The sequence below is a fragment of the Armigeres subalbatus genome, chromosome 2 (genome assembly GCF_024139115.2).
Source record: "Armigeres subalbatus isolate Guangzhou_Male chromosome 2, GZ_Asu_2, whole genome shotgun sequence".
In the NCBI taxonomy this organism is placed as follows: Eukaryota; Metazoa; Arthropoda; class Insecta; order Diptera; family Culicidae; genus Armigeres; species Armigeres subalbatus.
Window position 1 is genome coordinate 272,731,215 of NC_085140.1, and position 22,256 is coordinate 272,753,470.

The 22,256-nt window shown below is 43.0% G+C and overlaps 1 protein-coding gene across 1 annotated transcript; it reads right to left on the reverse strand.

Annotated features, from left to right (window-relative positions):
* Nucleotides 1-12,360: 12,360 nt before the first annotated feature.
* On the reverse strand, nt 12,361-14,114 carry LOC134216355 (glycerate kinase-like). The gene is given in 3 exon segments (XM_062695262.1): nt 12,361-13,566; nt 13,568-13,931; nt 13,999-14,114. Coding segments are annotated over 2 exon segments (1,527 nt in total). The 5' UTR covers nt 13,900-13,931; nt 13,999-14,114; the 3' UTR covers nt 12,361-12,371.
* Between the last annotated feature and the right edge of the window lie 8,142 nt (nt 14,115-22,256).

Below are 22,256 nucleotides of genomic sequence, written 5' to 3' on the forward strand. Positions count from 1 at the left end.
ATGATTATGATTAATGAATAATGATTAAATAACCCATTATTCATTAATCATGATTAAATCTATGATTAATCACTAATGCTCTGTCTTCATGTAGGGTAGGCCTCCCCCTCGCCGCACGAAGTGATTCGACTTGGAGGTCCTTGTCCAAGATCTTCGTTTTCCACATCCTCTCGCAAGATCCCTGTTAGACCCCTTGCGCACACCCTGCGCATTCGAACACTCAAACGCTGTCATCTTTCGTTATAGCCTTCGGGCGACATGAGTGCCGTTGATCGGTACGAAGTGGTTTACCTAATAAGGCTGTGAACCATTCCACCGATTCGTTTAACTTTTAGTTAAAATTTGACAGTTCGATGGTTATTTCGCCGTGGTTAAAAATAACCCTGCTCCAGAGCATGGTTAGATTTGACAGTTCAATAGTTAAACTTTGTTCGCGAGAAAATTGGCGCCAAATCCATTTCGTTCCGAATAACTATCAATCTGTCAAAACTCAAATGGGTCGGCTTCGGAGTAAAATTTTAACCACGATGGGAAAATAACAATTGAAGTGTCAAATTTTAACTAAAAGTTAAACGAATCGGTGGAATGGTTCACAGCCTAAGAAGTTGGAAAAAATAAAGTAGTTTGATTCGTGACTCTAAACCTATCGGTCGTACTCAATCTAATCCGCCTGAACAAACATCACGGTCTATTTTTCAATAGTCCATATAATAAGTTAAGTGGTCAAGACAAGTCTTTTAAAGTGGCGACGTGGAGTGAAGGACTTAGTATTCCCAAACAATTATCGGTATCCCGGCATAATAGCACTAAAGCAGCGAGTGGCAGCCTTATCGTTTCGGTGGAAGCCATTGTACTTCCTCAGTGTGCAACAGGTGCCGTGCTTCGAAACGCGACGAGATAACTTCTGGCAAATTTATTGAAAAGTAAAGCGGTAACCACGGTTTGGAACCTAGTTTCCTTTAAAAGTCGGCGTTTTGTAAGTAAATGAATATCCTCCAGCGGTAAGTGGAGTGATTTCCAATTTTTTTGGTGGCGTTGGTGCGCCATTTTGTAGCAAACATTTTGGGGGAGAATAATGATTTTTGATGCCATTGGTAAATGATTGAAAAGTTTTATTCATCTACGGAAACCTTTATGAATTTCTATACATACACATTACACACGCGGTCCTATTAAAAATTGAGTGCTTTGTTCGTCTCGATAATAGAGTTATTTTTCTTCCACAACAATAGTTTCCTGCCCTTGGTCAACACAAAAGGTAGCGCCTAGTGATTTTATCACGTACCTATCAGTTCGACAGACTAGTGCTAGATCGGATAAACCCCGGAGAAAGTGTTTGATAAATACCGACAATCCCGTTGGTGGTGCGCCGATCGACGTTATTGCAACGTTACGGCACGGTTCAGAGGAGAGCCTACTGTGTCACCTACGAAACGGCGGAAATAGTAGTTTGTGCAACTAGTTGCAAAAAGATGATTTTTTCAGCACGAGTTGTACGTTTATCCAACGAGGCTTGCCGAGTTGGATAATATTACGAGTGCTGAAAAAATCGAGTTTTGCAACGAGTTGCACACGCTATTTTTTGCAATGACGAAAAATGGGCTTTAATATGATAAATCTATACCAAAATTGTACAATGGAATTTACTCCACATGATCATTCATGCCAATAAATTATGTTGCTGCAGAGAACAATAAGATTCCATCTTATCGTGCCAAATTGCATAGCTTGAAAAGCAATGAAGCGATGGATGCAATTGCCTTTGAAAAATTGTGATGTTATGTCTAACAAACCATTTCATTTATTACGAGACGCTTAGAGTACACTATTTAAACACTCACCCAAACTAATTCAGCTAAATGTAGTCATGTAACTACTGTCCCAATGTAGGTTTTTCATTATAGCACCCAAATGAGTGCTATAATGAATATTATGCAACCCATTTGAGTTGCATAATGGTCATTAAAGCACCCATTCTGTTGGTATGGAAAAGTAGGCCGTTTTATCACTCAAATGACAACTGTAAACCAATTATTATGATCAGGAATTGCAAAAATTGCTTTTTCCAAACGGTTGTATTTTGGTGGTACGGCAGCAGTGGTGACTGGCAAGGGTCGAAGGATTTGTTTGGTAAGTCAGACCTATCTAGTTATTGAGCAAACCGAATTTTCCCGCAATAACAATCGTATCTAGCGGGTAATTACTTTTTATTTTGCTCTTACTCCCATTCATTCTGTTTATTTCTTGAATTATCGGCGAATTTGCGGCAAATCCTGGTGTTTTTTTTGGATTGTATTGAACGATATCAATTATTTCTGCGGTATTTTAATTCATTAGAGACTATACAATGAGCTCTTCAAGCATTGCTTGCACAATAGAGCCCTATCGCAGAGGCGCAAGCTTCAACGATTGGTTCTCTAGATTGAAGTTTTTCTTTAAAGTTAACAAAATAAGTGAAGATGAGCAAATGGCATATTTCGTTACACTCAGTGGGCCAGTAATGTTTGAGGAAATCAAACTTCTGTACCCATCTGGTAATTTTGAAGAGGCAGCTTTCGACGATTTGATTGCGAAGCTCAAAAATAGATTGGACAAAATTGACCCAGATTTAGTCCAACGCTATAAATTCAGTACAAGGGTACAAAATCCCGATGAAACGACAGAAGACTTTATCTTAGCCTTGAAATTGCAAGCGGAATTTTGCGGCTTCTCCAATTTTAAGGAAATTGCCATTCTTGATCGTATTATAGCGGGTATAAAAGATAAACAGCTTAGACAACGTCTGTTAGGAGAAGAAAAATTAACTCTAGCAAGTGCAGAGAAGCTGATCGCGACATGGGAAGTTGCAAGGGCGAATGCAGGTACAACAGAGGAGCAACAGAATATGTTTCCGGGACAAATTGCAGGAATCCAGAGTTCGCCAAGCTTACGATATGGTAAGACATATGAAAAATTGAGACGCACTTTAGATTTGGCTAGGCAATACCACGAAGAAGATGACGTCAACAGAGGTGCAAGTACAAGCAGAGGTCCGGTTAAGAGTCGTTTGGGTGTGAGGGCTTATGATTATAGTGAGCAAACAAAAGGACGACGCCAATATTCACCCAAAACCGTAAACTTTAGACGCGAAGCAGGCACGACAAGGTTTAGACCTGATTATTCCAGAATGGTGTGTAACTTCTGTGGGGTAAAAGGCCACATTAAAAAGAAGTGCTTCAAACTTAAGAATTTACATAAGAGACACAGTTAATCTGGTAGATTCTTATAGGCCTGGGCCATCGGCGGATCGTCATATAAGTGAACTGCTGGAGAGGATGCATACTAGGGATTCAGATGGAGAGGAGAGTGATGCAGGTGATTTAGAATGTATGTTGGTTTCGTCCATTAACAAAATTAGTGATCCATGTTTGGTGATTGTCGAAGTGGAAGGAAATCCTATCGAAATGGAAATTGATTGTGGTTCGTCGGTTTCTGTTATTAGTAAAAGTCGTTATTTTTCCAAATTTTCGTGTCCTTTGCGTAAATACAGTAAAAAATTGATAGTGGTCAATGGATCAACACTGAAAATTGAGGGTGAGGCAAATGTCTTAGTAAAATTGAATGAAAAGCTTGAAAGTTTGCAATTGCTGGTACTTGACTGTGAAAATGATTTTTTCCCTTTGCTAGGCCGAACATGGCTAGATGTATTCTACCCTAATTGGAGATATTTTTTTACAAAACCTATGGTAATAAACAATTTAGTGACTGAGTCCAGCGAAACTGCTGTGAGTTTGATAAAAACAAGGTATAAACAAGTATTTGAAAAGAATTTTACGTCGCCTATTCAAGGATACAAGGCGCAGCTGGTAATGAAAGATAAAACACCAATTTTCAAAAAGGCTTATGATGTGCCTTATAGATTGAAAGAAAAAGTTTCTGATTATTTGGACAAATTAGAAAATGAAAAAGTTATAACTCAAATCGATACAAGCGAATGGGCATCGCCCATAATCATTGTTATGAAGAAAAATAACGACATTCGCTTGGTAATCGATTGCAAAGTATCCATCAATAAATCCATAATACCAAACACCTATCCATTACCCACAGCGCAAGATATTTTCGCAAATTTAGCAGGATGCAAGATTTTTTGTGCCCTTGATTTGGAAGGAGCCTACACTCAACTTGAATTAACTGAAGAGTCGAAACAATTTACTGTTATTAATACTATGAAAGGATTATATACTTATAATAGACTTCCTCAAGGTGCTTCTTCAAGTGCTTCTATTTTCCAGCAGATAATGGATAAAGTGTTAGAGAATATTGAAAATGTGTCATGCTATTTGGACGATGTATTGATTGCAGGAAGAAACGTAGAGGAATGTAAAAAAAAGTTGATTTTAGTGTTGGAGAGGTTGGTAAAGGCCAATATTAAGGTAAATTTTGAGAAATGCAAATTTTTTGTAACGGAATTTATTCATTTGGGACACGTTATAAGTGAGAAAGGGTTAATGCCTTGTCCGGATAAAATTTTAACTATAGAGAAAGCAAAGGCTCCTCAAAACGAAACAGAATTAAAATCGTTTTTTGGGTTTGTTGAATTATTACCATAAATTCATACCTCACTTATCTGCTAAGTTGTACCATTTGTATAATTTACTTAAAAATAATGTAAAATATGTTTGGGATGATAATTGTCAAAAAGCATTTGAAGATAGCAAAACATTTTTACTGCAGACGAATTTTCTTGAATTTTATGATGCTAAGAAACCGATTCTTGTTATTTCAGATGCGTCTAGTTATGGCCTAGGAGGACTAATAGCACACATAGTAGAAGGTGAAGAAAAGCCAATTAGCTTCACTTCATTTTCACTGAATCAAGCACAGAGAAAATATCCTATACTGCACCTGGAAGCATTAGCACTTGTATGTACGATTAAAAAATTTCATAAATATTTATATGGTCAACATTTCACAGTGTACACTGACCATAAACCACTGGTAGGCATTTTTGGGAAAACAGGGAAAAATTCAATATACGTGACTAGACTTCAAAGATTTGTGCTGGACTTATCAATATATGACTTCGACATTATTTATAGACCTTCACATAAACTCGGAAATGCGGATTTTTGTTCGAGGTTTCCCTTAGAGCAGGAAGTTCCTAAGGAATTAGATGCAGAGGTCATTAAAAGCATCAATTTTAGTAAACATGTTCCTATTGATTATAAAGCTATTGCTGAGAGTACACAAAAGGATGAATTCCTACAAGAGATCAAAGGGTTTATGCTCAAGGGGTGGCCAGAAAGAGTGGCTAAGCGCTTCAGCGAAGTTTTTGCAAACCAGCAAGATTTGGAGTCAGTCGACGATTGTCTACTGTACAAAGACAGAGTTATTGTTCCAAAAAACTATCAAAACCAAATATTGAAGCTTCTACATAACAACCATGCGGGTGTGATAAAGATGAAGCAATTAGCAAGAAGTATGGTTTATTGGTTCGGAATAAATACCGATATAGAGAACTATGTAGCACGTTGTGAAGCTTGTAGTAGCATGGCAATTTTGCGTAAACCAGAGGGGTCATCCAAATGGATACCAACAACTAGACCATTCAGTAGAATACATTTGGATTTTTTTTATTTTGAGCATTGTACATATTTATTAATTGTTGACAGTTTTTCCAAATGGACCGAAATAGAACTGATGAAGCAAGGAACGGATTGTAAGAAAGTATTGAAAAAACTTATAGCGTTTTTTGCACGATTCGGGTTACCAGACGTTTTAGTTTCGGACAACGGTCCTCCTTTTAACTCTCATGGTTTCATATCTTTCCTTGAGAGGCAGGGTATTAAGGTGATGAAAAGCCCGCCTTATAATCCCTCAAGTAATGGACAAGCTGAAAGATTTGTGAGAATAGTAAAGGAAGTCCTTAAAAGATTCCTCCTGGATCCTGAAATCATGGAGTTAGACCTGGAAGACCAGATAAACTTGTTTTTGTTTAATTTTAGAAACAATAACATGACGACTGACGGACATTTTCCGTCTGAAAGAATATTTTCTTATACGCCTAAAACTATATTAGACCTGATCCATCCTAAGAAACAGTATAAAAATTATTTAGAGAAACCACGACCAGCTGATGAAATCATCAATGAATCTTTTGTTGGGAGAGTCCCAAAGCATTCAAATGATGCAATTGACAGTCTGATGGCGGGAGATGATGTGTGGTACAAGAATCACAACTCTCACGATCATGCTAGATGGATAAAAGCAACGTTTATTAAAAGGTACTCTCACAATATATTCCAGATACGTGTTGGAAGCGTAGAGGCCATGGCGCACCGAAACCAACTTAAGCCCTTGAAGGATGGTCCGCATTGGCAACGGCCAAACGTTGTCATTACACGTAGCATCCCCGACAGTACAACGACTAATGGACAAACGGACTTGAATATGAGGCACGATGTTTACGAAGAAGGCCCAAGTGGAGTCCCAACTGGGAGTACATGCGATAAAAAGCGGAAACGTCCAATTTCCGAAGTTGATACCCATGAACTTAGGAGATCGAAACGCAACAAAAAGTCGAATCGGAACGATGATTATTTCTATGAATAGTCTCATTTATCTTTTACCATATTAAGCTTATAAGTATTCAGAATTGAATTTCGATTGTTTGTTTATAAAATGAATTCTTAAAATTTGACTAATGTCAGTTCAGAAATATTGTATTCTAATTAATATTCTAAAAGGGGAAGAACTGTTAGACCCCTTGCGCACACCCTGCGCATTCGAACACTCAAACGCTGTCATCTTTCGTTATAGCCTTCGGGCGACATGAGTGCCGTTGATCGGTACGAAGTGGTTTACCTAATGAGAAGTTGGAAAAAATAAAGCAGTTTGATTCGTGACTCTAAACCTATCGGTCGTACCTAATCTAATCCGTCTGAACAAACATCACGGTCTACTTTTCATAGTCCATATAATATCTGCAAGTGGTCAAGACAAGTCTTTTAAAATCCCATCCTATGTATCGAAGTAGGGTTTCTCTGGTCGACGCTGTACCGTACGCCCGCATCAATTTAAGGACTTCGACGTAATTATCCTTGTCAGTGTTCACCAACAAGGCCTCGCTTCTGTCTTTAGCTTTCTTTGCGGGTCGAGATGCGTTCGACTTTCGCTTTGCCCTACTGACCAGCTGCCTGGAATTTTCGGCCCCTTGTGCCGATGGCACCGGCTGGCTGGTCCGGCTTGCGGCCCGGTGATTTGCGTCTGGTTGGTGCTTACCGCCTTTTTGCGCGGTAAAGTAAAAACGAAGATGATTTGTTGTATGATATCCATAAAAAATACGCGTCCATAAAACATTAAATGGAATCTCAATCTTTATGAGAGTTTAATAATCCTAATATTTCCATACTAAAGAATTATGGCTGCGCAAAGCGTCATACACGACTGAGCCTATTAAATAAAAAAAAACTAGTAAAAAATACTAATATTTGCACTGACTTTGTTCATTATTTCTTTGTTTTATAATTCTGGAAATATTTTAAGGATTTTTGAAAAAAAACGGATCTTTTGTGTTATTGAAGTATTGAATGAAGGAGACGTGAAAATTGAATTACAAGAGATTTTGTGAATAAACCTGATTCTGTTCTTCCAGTGGAAAACCGAAGAAAGCCCTGGCAACAATCGAATTTTCTGCCATTTTCAGATGTCGCAACTGCATCCATCGCAAGTGGTGTGCATCTATTCCTCATCATGCACACTACTCGCGAAGTAGCTGAAACATCTGGAAATATTTTCAACAGAAGCTACTTCTTAGTTTCGTCAGAATATAAAACTTTTGTAAATAAGCTTAGTTTGTGGGAATTCAAAACGATATATAAGTTTGTTACTATTCATTCAACTAGTTTATTAAAAAAAAACTATTCTTCCTTATTCCACAACCTTATATCTGTTCAGATCTACATTTTTAAGACTGGTAAAATCATTTCTGTTAAGGACATTCTACTTAAAAACTTTATAAGAATTTGATCAACTGTTTTGTGACATACCTACTTGAATAATATTCAATTGATTCTAATCTCTAATTTAGATTTTGGAAAGGTTTACAATAGAATCATCGTTTGAATTCTTATTGGCTGGATTTAGGAGCATACAAGTATGGAGGCCTCCATGCCCCCCCTTATTTACGCCAATGTTTTTTACTGATGTTCTGCCCTGCGCTCGCGAACTTCATGATATCATCGAGTTGTTCGGCTACCACCCCCATCCTGGGTAGTGGCCCGCCAAGCGTGCTGATAGGGCTATACCCTATCACTGCTGGGGAGACTCTGGTGCTGCTAATTGCAGCCTCCGTCACTCCGCGCCTCAGAGCCAGATTAGCACAAGTCAGGAAAGGGCATCTGAGCCTACTCCCACCCAGCAGGCAAAGCTTGATGACAGGATTGGACAGCGTGCTACAAGGCCCACCACGGTTTTAGGGGACGGAAGATGGCCTAGCCATTAGCCGACTCGCCGTTTAGAGTCAATGTCACCCGGCTTTAATAAGAGAGTAGAATCACAGAGAACAGACATGGATGCTCTAACAAAATTTCGGTAAAAACGTGTGTAAAGATTTAAACCGCACCTCAGCGCCGCCAACGCAGGCTGCCAGACATAAAAACTCAATCTCACTAAGTGATGGCGTTGGCATACACTACATAAACAATGTAGTGCTGTCACCTAGAAGCGAGCCTAGGAGCAATTCGGAATAAAACACGGCAAATTTTAACCATATTTACCAGCACACTAGCACCGCGCAACGAAGACATAACGACAGACTTCAAAATGACCAGTACAAACTTTTACACAAGCACGCGAATGAAGATGAACGTCTGTTCTCTGTGGTAGACTGTCAGGCTGGTCTGTCAGATCAATTGGTCTGATGTCCAGATATGTCTAGGTCTTAAATCATGCGCATGGCCTCTAAGGGCAATTCGTTTGAACTCCAAAATGATTTGGAGAACTTTGAACATCCAGTTTGGCCATATTTAGATCCTATAACATCCGTAGAAATATTGTCTGTGGTTTGGTTTTGTGTGGTCAGTGAATGACGGGTGCTTGTTTGTCTATCTTTTCGAGAAGTATGCAGACGATCGGGCGTTTTTATTTTGCGTTGTACGGCCGGTGAATAAATTAAGTTGTGCGGCTTTGGTTGTATTCCAGGTTAGCACGCCAGTTCGATAGAAAGGAAGTGAGTAGAATATTTCAATGCGCATAACTATACACATCCCATAGACCGCATCGCACACCGAAGGTAATCCAGATAAATTATTCTTTGTAACTAACACAATATCCTATCCCAAGGCAATCGTGGAGATGCAGAGGTATACTCGGGGGCTGCGAAATGGTGAGTTGACATCTGCGAAGGAGCGACCTACACAGCTCTGGTCCTCACAAGTTCCAATCTCACGCTTCCACGGGTCTTCCCAGTGGAAGTTAAGGGTTGCGTACTTAGCTGGTAGTACAGCCTGGGCACTGTTGTCCTTCTGACATCAGCTAGAGTGAGTGGGTGCGACCAACGGGACCATCGTCCCTAACCCCTAATCCCAAGGCGTTAGGCGACCCGTGCCTAGGGGATGCATGGCCAGGGGGGGTCGCTCCACAGTAATTGTCCCTTACCGCGTCATGCTGGGCTCTGGCGTGGTGGAACTCTTTTCCCGAGCAACTCGTAAGACCAAAATGGAAAACCAAGTCAATTCTTCAATTAGTGGTAGTAGTGTAGGCGACAACCCCTTCGCAAGAGGTGGGTTGTTCAGGTCTCCGCCTAGGAAGCCAGAGGCAATAGTCGGCAGCTCAGTGCGCAGCGCCAGCGTGGGTCACTTAACCTTCATCTCGGCTAAAAAAACGCCGGTAGAGGTTATTGATGGCCCATGGCTTGTGGAGGCGATGAACCGCAAACGTGATGGGCTTTCGGCCTTCGAGGTGGCGACGGAACAGCTGGACGCCATCATCGACTTTGCGTCATCGAAGCATAATATCAGTAAGGACCTCAAGAGGAGCTTGCTGAAACTTCGAAAGTCGATGTTGGACGCCAAGCTGGAGAGGGCAGTCGGGACGGCCTAGTCTAAACCCGCGAAATCCGTGGAGTCGAGGTCTACCCAGACTGAGGCCCAAAGATTCGCGGATTCGGGCAAGGTCGAATCGACCGAGGGCGTGCCAGCGAAGAAGGTGGTGCCAAAGTCTACCCAGACTGAGGCTCAAGTATTCGCGGACACGTCGGGGGTGACTGTTCCAACAGAGCAGACACAAAAACGGGGGAAACAGTCTCCAGGGGATAGCTCCCTGTGGGCCGCTCTAAAACGCGGAGGTTACTACCCCGAACAAGGGGTAGTGGGGCTGAGAGCTCTCAGCCGCCCCAGACCAGGGAAATAGAGGGGATGACGCCTCCTGGACCCTGGTCAAGAACAAGAGGAAACCGAGAACCTCAAGGGCCGAAAAGAAGGCCCAGGCGAATGAGGGTAGCAAAAAGTTTAGGGTAGGCGCCAATCGCTCCAGGGGAGATGCCCTAGTCATCACGGCGGACGAGGCCAAGTACTCGGACGTCTTGAAGGCGATGAGGTGTGACGTCAAGCTCGGTGAACTCGGCGCCGACGTACGTCGAATAAGACGTTCCCAGATGGGCGATATAATCCTCGAGCTGAAGCGGCGCGTCTCGCAAAAGGGCGCCGCCTACAAGAAGTTGGAGAAGGAAGTCCTAGGCGAGACGGTCAAGGTGAGGGCACCCACAACGGAGGTGAATCTAAAGGTTAAAGACCTGGACGAGATCACCGAAGTCGAAGAGCTCGTCACGGCACTGCGGCGACAGTGTGAAGTGGAGACGCCCACCGCAGCCGTTCGGGTACGGAAAGGTCCGGCAGGGACGCAGGTAGCATTGGTTTGGCTATCTGCAGCGGACGCCTCCAAGGTAGTCAAGTTAGGGAGCGTCAAGGTAGGATGGTCAGTATGCCCTGTGGGCATATACGAGCAACCCGAAGTTTGCTTCAAGTGCCTGGAACCGGGGCACAAGCAATGGGACTGCAAAGGTGGTCCAAGGGATCGGAGTCGGCTTCATGGGTCATACCGGTGGTATTGCTCTGTGGTCGAACTCGGTCCTTTTATCGAACAAGTGGCCGCGCGAAGAACAACATGGTATCGTCGCTTTCGCGGCGTCAGTCAACCGGGCGGGTTCCGAGCCCGAGGACGGAAAGGGGTCCTTGTCAAGGCTGGGGCAGGAGTTGGCACCGCGTCGGCAAGGCCCTCTGTGTGTTGGCGAATAGGCCCTGTCGCAGAGAAGTCAATTTGGGGTACACGCGGCATCATCATTCTTGATACCAGTCGTGCAGAGGGAAGCAGGCGCGAAGTCGACCCTTTCCACCTTCCGAGGACATAGGGCGTCCCAAGCAGCACACATGTTCTACATGGATCACAGTAACTTATATATGACCAGATTCAGTCACAATTAAGTTGCTGCAACCAAATTCACTTGACTTGTGCTTCTCGGGGTGTGGTAAGGCCACCTGGAAAGCCGACAATGCGCTGGCACGATACCATGGTGTTCTTCTAAAAAAGCGAGTCACGATGTTCGGTGCTGCAAGGACACGCAGCTAACCTCGAGGGTGCGTTGTGCACTGGCCCCCCTTTGAAGCATTACTTTCTGGTTGTACCGAAGGGACTATGGGCTTGGCGGCAATGAAAACGGTTTAGCGGGTCGGGGATGTAGTCCTGCCTCCCTCGTTTGCTGTTGGAGGTGGTCCCTAACCCCGCACTTCCTGGACAACCCAGGATGTCTGTTGAGCAGATTCCCCCTCCATTGCTTAGGAAGAAAAAAAAAGAGGTATACTCGATCTCTAGTAGCAGCAGAAGTAGCTAATCCTAAGCCATATTGATTTGGCTCTCTGTACAGTGCAAGTTCTAGTCAATCACGGAGTGGTAACTACGTAATGTACGGTCATAATGCTCATGCTAAATCGAGAAGTATAAATGAAATACACCCGATTCTTTTTTTACATGATTTCTCGACGAATCATGCAAAATGAAGCAACTTTGCAAAATTTTTGTATGGGCCGTGTAAAAAAAAAAAAAAATCCGTGTAAATACAGAATCGGGTGTAACTAATAAGGCACAAGATATCCCGTAGGTTACAGAACTGTGTTAATCGTAACAGCGGAAGTATGACGAGCTGAAAACGGAATTAAGACTGTTCTTGAGGCTAGGCGATGGCAGCAAAAGGAAATCTATTGTCAGTAGAAATCTTAGTTTTCTAGCACAATATATGTCCATGATGTTTTGCAAAAAGTAGTTTTGCATAAGGATATTCAAACCAAACAATACAATGGACATAGTGTATAATTTACCCCAAAATATTCTATATTTTATTCTTTTTTCCAAGGTATGTACAACATATGAATATCCATGACATTCGTTCCGGTATGGCCTGTTACAATATGATACTTCCCACTCCCAACCAATTTGTAGAGTGTGTTTGAATCGTTCTCCTGGATGAAGTCCACTATACACTTTTCACTGGCCAGTGCAGAAAACTGCTTCACGACATCAGCGGCTCCGATTGCTCCAGCTGCATCCGTTGGTCCATCAATTCCATCCGTACCGGCTGAAAGTAGGAGCACATCATGAAGTCCTTCCATCTGATAGCACTTTTGACTGAATCTCAAGGCAAGCTCTTGATTCCTTCCACCTATTCCGTTCCCTTCAACGATTACGGTTGGCTCGCCTCCAGCAACTAAAAGCAAATCTTTCCCAAAGTTATTGCCAATTGTTTCAGCTAATTCCGTAGCCTTTGCACTATCATAGTGTAGTGACTTCCCAAGCACAGAAACAGCTTCTATGAAACATGATTTTTGAATAAAGCTTCCTTGTAATTGCCTGATATAAATAATCAATTCTATGTATTTTTGGCTCAGAGATTCTACGTTTCCTTCAATACATGATGTTAATGGTAGAACTGAAATGTGATTTAACGAAGATGCTTCACTGATGAGGCAGTCGATTGCAATTTTATTGGATCCAATCAGATGAACATTACCAGGAATATCCATTAGGTCTTTATCAACATTATTCAACATTTCAACTACAGAATGGGGAATCTTATCACTCAACTGATACTTTTCCAATATCCGTAACGCCTCCTTATTGCTAGTACTAGCTTTAACTGTTGGACCACTCGCAATCAGTGAAATTGGATCGCCAACAATATCCGAAATTACAAAACTGAGTAGTTTGTGCGAATGTTTGGCGGCTAATGCCAGCTTTCCGCCTTTCACATCCGACAATTGAATCCGTACTGCGTTCAGCTCTTCAATTGTTGCCCCTGCTGAGGCCAACAGTTTTATCACAGACAATTTCTCGCTCAGAGTTACGGGATGTTTAGGCAGTGGCAGCAAAGCAGAACCTCCTCCGGACACTAACACACAAAGAACATCATCGTCGGTCATAGCCTCCGCGAATGATTTGATTTTGTGAGCAGCTTCGAGCGCATTTTTATCAGGTAGGTTATTCCGAGCACATTCGATAACGTCAATTCTTGTACTTCTGTTGAGTTGGAAATCGGGTCCCTTTGAATCGATCAAGGGTTCCCACTGGAATGCTAATGCAACCGCTGGACAGTCTATCGCCGAGTATGCGTTCAATTTGAACCGCCATTCCGAGTACCGCTTTGCCAAAGCCAATTACATGATAGCGTTTATTCGGAATATGAAGCTGATTGTTGACTAAATCTCCCCTAAGATATGTTTCAAATAGTGCTTTCGGTCTGACTGAGTTTACTGCTTGGTTAAACAATGTGTTGAGAGTATCAATATGATGATCCATATTGGCACCCACGTGCGAGCGTCGATATCCAACCGATATGTGATTTGAATGTTTTCGAAGCAAAGATAACATGGATACACAAGGAACCTCGGAGGAGCACTGAACTAAAATTCAGAAATTTTAGGATTATTATGATTGTTATGAAATCCATCGAACCGCTTACCTTATTACCTACAAAAAGAAGATAAGATAAGAAAGCTGAAGGAAAAAAATAATTCTAGACAACATTTACAAGTTTAGGAGTGAAAATGGTACCACTGAAAAACAATTTTTCCAAAACATTGCGCATATACATCGACAATAATTCATTATGAAAGTTAGCCCACGCAGCAAAACTGAAACCAACTTCGAAAACATGGACGCCGTCAACGTGCGGAAGAGAATAAAAAGCTCAAAGCTCTGATGGTTCGGTCAAACTTTTATTACCCCCATCTGTTGTTACATTTTTTGAAGAGGAAGGTGTATAAGATAATCCAATTGGAAATTTTATTATGTATGCATATGGATTCCTATAGGATTTCGTTGATTATCATTTTATATCATCTGAGCTTATGAAATAAATCCTTTTGTCTGTTAGGTTCAAATCAGAGACATCAAATTGTCGAAAGCTTTCCACTCTTTTTGTTTCTCTTTTTGAATTACCTAAATCGGGACCGATTTGATTTATTTAATAAGTGTTGTAGCACGTTGTAGGATTATTGGTACAGAGGACACTTCTTAGGCATTAAAACATCATGGCAAATATTCTTCCGCCCAACAAACGTTGAAAGCTGATAAAGGGCTAATTTCGCTAAAAAATGGCTTTTTTAACTTGTTTAGCCTTGTATTGATATTCAATAGTAGGGGAACGGTTCGGGACTTCATCTCATAGCTCCCATTTCCATCCCATCAAAAACAAAGCAATGAAAACTAATTTGATTTGTTTTTTTTTATTTTTGAGATTTTTTTCAGCATTGAGCACGCATGTTAGCAAAAAGAAGCGACAAGATAGGTGCTGTATTTCTCTGTTTTGCGATGAGATGAATATATGTTCAGTAAGATGGAAAATGGAACAGTTCCCCTATATTTTGTTCTTTTAAAGCTGGCTACGGCTTAGACTTAACATTAAAAATGCTAGGAACGTATCATACATATTGCATCATATTCTATGGGTAGTTACGATTAATTAACTTTTTAATGAATTGGCAAAAATAGGTTCAAGTTACGTAGCATTAACACTTTTATATAAATTCTTGGTGTCCGGATTCCGAGGCATGTGTCTGCAATATGTTGGTTACCGGACAGATTCTAAGAAGATTACTCAATTACCTGTTTTCAATAGATCCAATACAATAAAAATTGAACATTAGCATTTTTTTTAGGATAGGGTGCTAAATGTCAATGAAGGAAAAATACATACGATTTAGTGACATACATAATTTTGGTTAATGAATAGGTTAGTTGATTAGTTTGTGGGTTTGAATGAGGCTTTATCTAGTAGATTTAATCTACTAAGTATAATCTATATACATTAAAATGAATTTCTGTCTGTCTGAAACTTATAGACTCGGAAACTACGTAACCGATTGGCGTGAAATTTTGTTTGCAGATTTTTTTTGGAGCCGGGAAAGGTTCTTAAGATGGTTCGAGACCCCTCCCCGCTTTGGAAAGGGAGGCTCCCATACAAATGAAACACCAAATTTTTCATAACTCGAGATCTAATCAGAGCATAAATCAATTTTAGGCGAAACGAAGTTCATCGGGTATGCTAGTAATACATAAAATGTTTTACTGATCTTTGGAATTCGTCTAGGCTAAGGCTTCATTTAGTCGGGCACCCAAGCCTATAGGTGACTCTCAAATTATGTTTGTTGTGCTACAGAAAATTTTGTGAAGGCTTGAATACGTGCCCCAAGGATCCCCCATTCTTATGGGATCTGACATTGGTGTAGGCAAATCATTGTAGTTCAGGAACTTCAAGTTAAGTAGCACAATAATCATCTTGACAATATTTATTTTTTATTTATTAAAATCAACCAGGTCACTTTTTAATTCAGTTTTCTTTATGATTTGATTTGTGCTATTAGGACATTTGACTTATTAGGCAAACCAATTTAGCAAAATAATAAGATCCCTACTGTAAATGCTTCTTCAGTTTTTGCCTTTCTCGTACAACAGAGTTGTACCGCAAGGCTATCATTTCACTCCGAAAACGAACTTTTGATAGAAGCCTCTGAGACCCATAATGTTATATACCAATCGACTCAGCTCGACAAACTGAGCACATGTCTGTCTGTCCGTGTGTATGTATGTGTTTTTTTTTTCTTCCTAAGCAATGGAGGGGGAATCTGCTCAACGGACATCCTGGGTTGTCCAGGAAGTACGGGGTTAGGGGCCACCTCCAACAGCAAACGAGGGAGGCAGGACTGCATCCCCGACCCGCTAAACCGTTTCCATTGCCGCCAAGCTCCCTTCGGTACAACCAGAAAGTAATGCTTCAAAGGGGGCCAGTGGATAACGCACCCTCGAGGTTAGCTGCGTGTACTTGCAGCATCGAACATCGTGACTCGCTTTTTTAGAAGAACACCATGGTATAGTGCCAGCGCATTGCCGGCTTTCCAGGTGGCCTTACCACGCCCTATGTCCTCGGAAGGGGTCGACTTCGCGCCTGCTTCCCTCTGCACGCCTGGTATCAAGAATGATGAAGCCGCGTCACCCCAAATTGACCTCTCTGCGATAGGGCCTATTCGCCAGCACACAGAGAGACTTGCCGACGCGGTGCCTACGCCTGCCCCAGCCTTGACGAGGACCCCTTTCCGTCCTCGGGCTCGGAACCCGCCCGGTTGACCGACGCCGCGAAAGCGACGATACCATGTTGTTCTTCGCGCGGCCACTTGTTCGATAAAAGGATCGAGTTCGACCACAGGGCATGACCACCGGTATGACCCATGAAGCCGACTCCGAACCCTTGGACCACCTCTTATTTGCGCCTGAACTAGCCATTCCTCGAGTCCACGCGCCACCTTCTGTGTAGCTCCGAGACGATTTGGACGATAGCCGATAAAACGGCGTTCCAGCCAACTTCATCTTTACACATCCTCCGGACTAGGTTGTCCGGGGTAGTGTCCAGACCACATGTGGCAAGCATGTAGTCACGCATTGTAAGAAAACGCGGGCACACGAACAACAGGTGTTCCGCCGTTTCCTCTAAACCTGCGCACACCGGACACACACACTTTAAAAAAAAAGACAGGAACACCGTCTTCGACCAGAGGTCGTACAGACTGAATACTTAACACCTAGACAACGGACAGGACACATAACACCCAGTGGACCGGTGGAGGATTTTTCGATCACGAAAATTTTCCTTCTTACCGGAGCGGGAATCGAACCCTCGCCCCATAGCCCATGCGTCTAGGCGATTGACGTCGCCAACCGCACGGCCACGAAGCCCACCGACATTAGCTAAGTCCACATCAGACATGGCAAGTGATTCCAGCAGGATCTGCCCCCGTTGATTCGAGGATCGGCTTCCCCATTCCACGGCCCAAGCGTTGAAGTCCCCCGCTATCACCATCGGCCTACGCCCCATCAAGTTAGCCATCAAACAATCTAGCATTCGACCAAACTGCTCGATCGACCATCGAGGAGGCGCATAGCAGCTGCAGAAGAAGACCCCGTTGATTTTGGCAATGACGAAGCCCTCGTGTGTCGAAGACACCAACTCTTGGACTGGGTATTTCCCCGTTGTCCATATCGCCGCCATTTTAGACCCATTGGAGGCGTCCGCTGCAGATAGCCGAACCAATGCTACCTGTGTCCCTGCCGGACCTTTCCGTAGCCGAACGGCTGCGGTAGACGTCTCCACTTCACACTGTCGCCGCAGTGCCGTGACGAGCTCTTCGACTTCGGTGATCTCGTCCAGGTCTTTAACACTTAGATTCACCTCCGTCGCCGTCGTGAGTGCCCTCACCTTGACCGTCTCGCCTAGGACTTCCTTCGCCAACTTCTTGTAGGCGGCGCCCTTTTGCGAGACACCCCGCTTACGTCTTATTCGACGTACGTCGGTGCAGAGTTCACCGAGCTTGACGTCACTCCTCATCGCCTTCAAGACGTTCGAGTACTTAGCCTCGTCCGTCTTGATGACTAGGGCATGCCACTGGAGCGATTGGCGCCTACCCTAGACTTCTTGCTACCCTCATTCGCCTGGGCCTTCTTTTCGGCCCTTGACGTTTTGGGTTTCCTCTTGTTCTTGACCAGGGTCAGGGAGGCGTCATCCCCCTCTATTTCCCTGGTCTGGGGCGGCTGAGAGCTCTCTGCAGGCCCATCAAATCCATGGTATTTCATTCGTCCATGTTTGTCCGCTTTTGTTTGATAATCATATTAGTTTTTGTATGAATAATCAGGTATTCCATAGGAAACACATATACCATATCTCTGATTTTCGCAATATTGGGTAGAATCATTCTTTTTCGAAAATAAATAAACTCCCTTTTTAATTTTGTCCGATTTCGATCCAAATGGTCGAAAAAATCAACATTTTGGAAAAAATATTTTTTTAAAACATAATTTTTGAACTACTGGACCAATTATCAATGTTCATGGAATCACATGTAGTCATTGGCGACCCTCACTTAGAAACTGTGAAAATGAAATTATTCTGCGAATTAGCCATGAAAAACCAACTTGAATTTTATGATTTTGTATTTCGCCACAAAAGTAGCGCTCTTAAGCATTTATTTCATGAGAACACCTTGAAAATCGTTCCAGTAGTTAAAATGTCAAAATGATTTTTTCGACTTCTTTTCCACACGAGTTGATTTAAATATTTTAGATAAAGAACGATTCTTTGTGGGCTTTGTGGCCGTACGGTTAGCACCGTCAATCATCTAGAAGCATATACTATGGAGCGTGGGCTCGATTCCCGCCTCGATAAGAAGGAAACTTTTCGTGATCGAAAAATTCTCCACCGGTCCACTGGGTATTAAGTGTCCTGTCAGTTGTATAGGTGTTAAGTGTTCAGTCTGTACGACCTCTGGTCGAAGAAGGTGTTCTTGTCTTTTATTCTACCAAATATTGTGAAAATCCAAAAGATGATATATGTGTTTCACCCTAATTTTTCGTATAAAAATAATACTATAATAGACGATAGTAAGTGGACAAAGATGGACAATTGAAATACCATAGATTTGATGGGCTTGCATGTATACGTTCAGATTGCGATTGAAATTTTTGCTAATATTTGCTACTAGCTGCAGAAAAATATCACTTTTTCATGAAAAAAACGCTTAGAACATGCTTGAAAATGAAGCTATCAGCCATCTTATGTAACCAAAAGATGCGCCATCCAAAGATTGTGAAGCGATGCTAAGACAGTTTTTGAAAATATTCTGAATTGATGAAAGTGGAAGCAAAAAACTATTTTTTTCGGGACCACCCCATCTAAATTTAGCAATTTTGTCATAAAACATAACCTATATGAGATAAAATAAATGTTTATTAAGCAAAAATGCTAAGAATTAAATTCTCTACAACTTTGTAAAATTATATGAACTCCTAACTCAAAAGGATAAAAGGGTACATTTCCAAAAAAATCACCGAGGGGCTCATCTCTTCTTGTAGATCATTTCTTCTGAAGACGTCAAAACTCTAACACTGATGGTTTTCGAGTTATCGATTTATGTCGTGAAATTTGACGAATCCGACCATTGTGCCTCGGTCGATTCGACCTTGCCCGAATCCGCGAATTCTTGGGCCTCAGTCTGGGTAGACCTCGACTGCACAGATTTCACGGGTTCGCACTTGGCCGTCCCGACCGCCGTTTCCAGCTTGGCGTCCAACATCGACTTTCGAAGTTTCAGCAAGCTCCTCTTGAGTTCCTTACTGATATTATGCTTCGATGACGCAAAGTCGATGATGGCGTCCAGCTGTTCCGTCGCCACCTCGAAGGCCGAAAGCCCATCGCGTTTGCGGTTCATTGCTTTCACAAGCCATGGGCGGAGCCTGGGAGATGGTTAAGTGACCCACGCGCTGGAGCTGCGCACTGAGCTGCCAACTATTGCCTCTGGCCTCCTAGGCGGAGACCTGAACAACCCACCTCTTGCGAAGGGGCTGTCGCCTACACTACTACCACTAATTGAAGAATTAACTTGGTTTTCCATTTTGGTCCCACGAGTTGCTCGGGAAAAGAGGCCCACCACGCCAGAGCCCAGCATGACGCGGTAAGGGACAATTACTGTGGAGGGTGCCCAGGTACCCCACAGGCTCCGTTAAAGGCCTAGCTTATTATTTCACCACCAGGCCATGCATCCCCTCGGCACGGGTCACTTAACGCCTTGGGATTAGGGGTTAGGGACGATGGTCACGTTGGTCGCACCCACTCACTCTAGCAGATGTCAGAAGGACAACAGTGCCCAGGCTGCTTTACCAGCTAAGTGCTTTACCAGCTAAGTACGCAACCCTTAGCTGGCGGTCAATTGTCATCGGAAGACCCGTGGAAGCGTGAGATTGGAACTTGTGAGGACCAGAACTGTGTAGGTCGCTGCTTCCCAGATGTCAACTCACCATTTCGCAGCCCGTGTGTATGTATGTGTGTATGTGTGTGCACAAAAGCTATAAAAAAACATTAGACAACTTTTCGTATAGTAATCCTTCACCGATTTTCTCGAAACAAGTTTTATTCGACAGGGGACAAAGCCTTTTTGATCACTATTGAATTTGATAACGATTGGTCATTGCGTTTAAAAGTTATGAAGAAAATGGTACATAAGACCATATAAACCCCATATAAGGTTGGTATCCTTACTAAATGCGAGAAAGGCACCACCAACGCTAGGTGGATTAATCTGGGTTTTGCCTTTCTCGTACAACTTAGTTGTACCGAAAGGCTATCATTTCACACCGAAAACGAACTTTTTATAGAAGCCTCTGAGACCCATAGTATTATATACCAATCGACTCAGCTCGACGAGCTGAGCACATGTCTGTCTGTCCGTGTGTATGTATTTTTTTTTTTTACAGGGGAGAATGCATTTACACACTAACCCAGTACACGTGCATTGTAGTTGCCAAACTACCACACGGAAGTGTACTGGAGAGTGGAGTGTCGGACTCGACCATACCGGTAATACCGACTAAACTCCCTTGGGCTCCACCATCGTTTCCCCCAGGAACTACCTCCCAGTACTACTTCTGGGGGATGGCAGTACTAAATGTACTCGCTCATTATCGCTCACACGGGCACCCGTCCCATGCGAGACTGACTTGGGTGCTCGCACCCCATTCACACCATTTGAGTCTTACTTGGATACTCTCCCAGGCGCTCCGCTGCCATGCCTCGAGGTGTCAATAGCGGTACCTGCCTGGGCGTACAGATATTACGCTACGACACTCCTGCCTCAGCACGAGCAGATCAATCACACCACTGCCGAAGCAGACCACACGCTACCCTGCCGAAGCAGGGACACTCCCCATGCACCACATGTGCACAACTGTAGGTGTGTGGGTACAACCCACTGCTACCCTGCCGCCGAAGCAGCTTCTCCAAAGACCATTCGCTCCATGTGACCCTTATTCAGGTGCTCACTCTAACACTCCACTGCCATGCCTCGAGGTGTCGATAGCTACCTCGACTCCTACCTCAGCATGTGCAGTCCATACTCAGACTTCTGCTGCGCTTCGAGGTGACAATAGCGGCGACACGCTGTGACACTCCTGCCTCAGCACAACCAGATCACTCACTCCCTGCCGAAGCAGCTCACGCGCTACCCTACCGAAGTAGGGACACTCCCCATGCCAATTGGCACTCCCTGGGCTTGTGCTTTTGAAGCGGCACACAGTCGCTTTGATAGAGTCTGATTACGGGCACTTGTGGTTTTTTGGGAGGGATTTTAGCAGAGCCCACTGCTAAATCCCACCACGCCCTAGGCAGTTCTCCCTGACTCACAGACAGCTGGGGAGGGGTCGTCAAGCCCTTGGACATGGTCCATGCTGTCCCTGCTGTCCCTGCTGCCCCCGTGTGTATGTATGTGTGTATGTGTGTGTGTATGTGTGTGCACAAAAGCTATAAAAAACATTAGACAACTTTTCGTATAGAAATCCTTAACCGATTTTCTCGCAACAAGTTTCATTCGACAGGGGACAAAGCCTTGTTGATCACTATTGAATTTTATAACAATCGGTCATTGCGTTTTAAAGTTATGAAGAAAATGGTACATCGAACCATATAAACCCTATATAAGGTTGGTGTCTTAACTAAATGCGAGAAAGGCACCACCAACGCTAGGTGGATTAATCTGGGTTTTTTTGTTCAGAATAACTATTTTTTATGTTTTGTAATTTCTTTGTTTGAATATGATTGACAAAACCACTGGTATATTTCCTTGTGAATTGCTCGAGATATTCCTCCGAGTTTCCTTAAAAAAACTTAGAAAATTACCGTCTAAGACCAG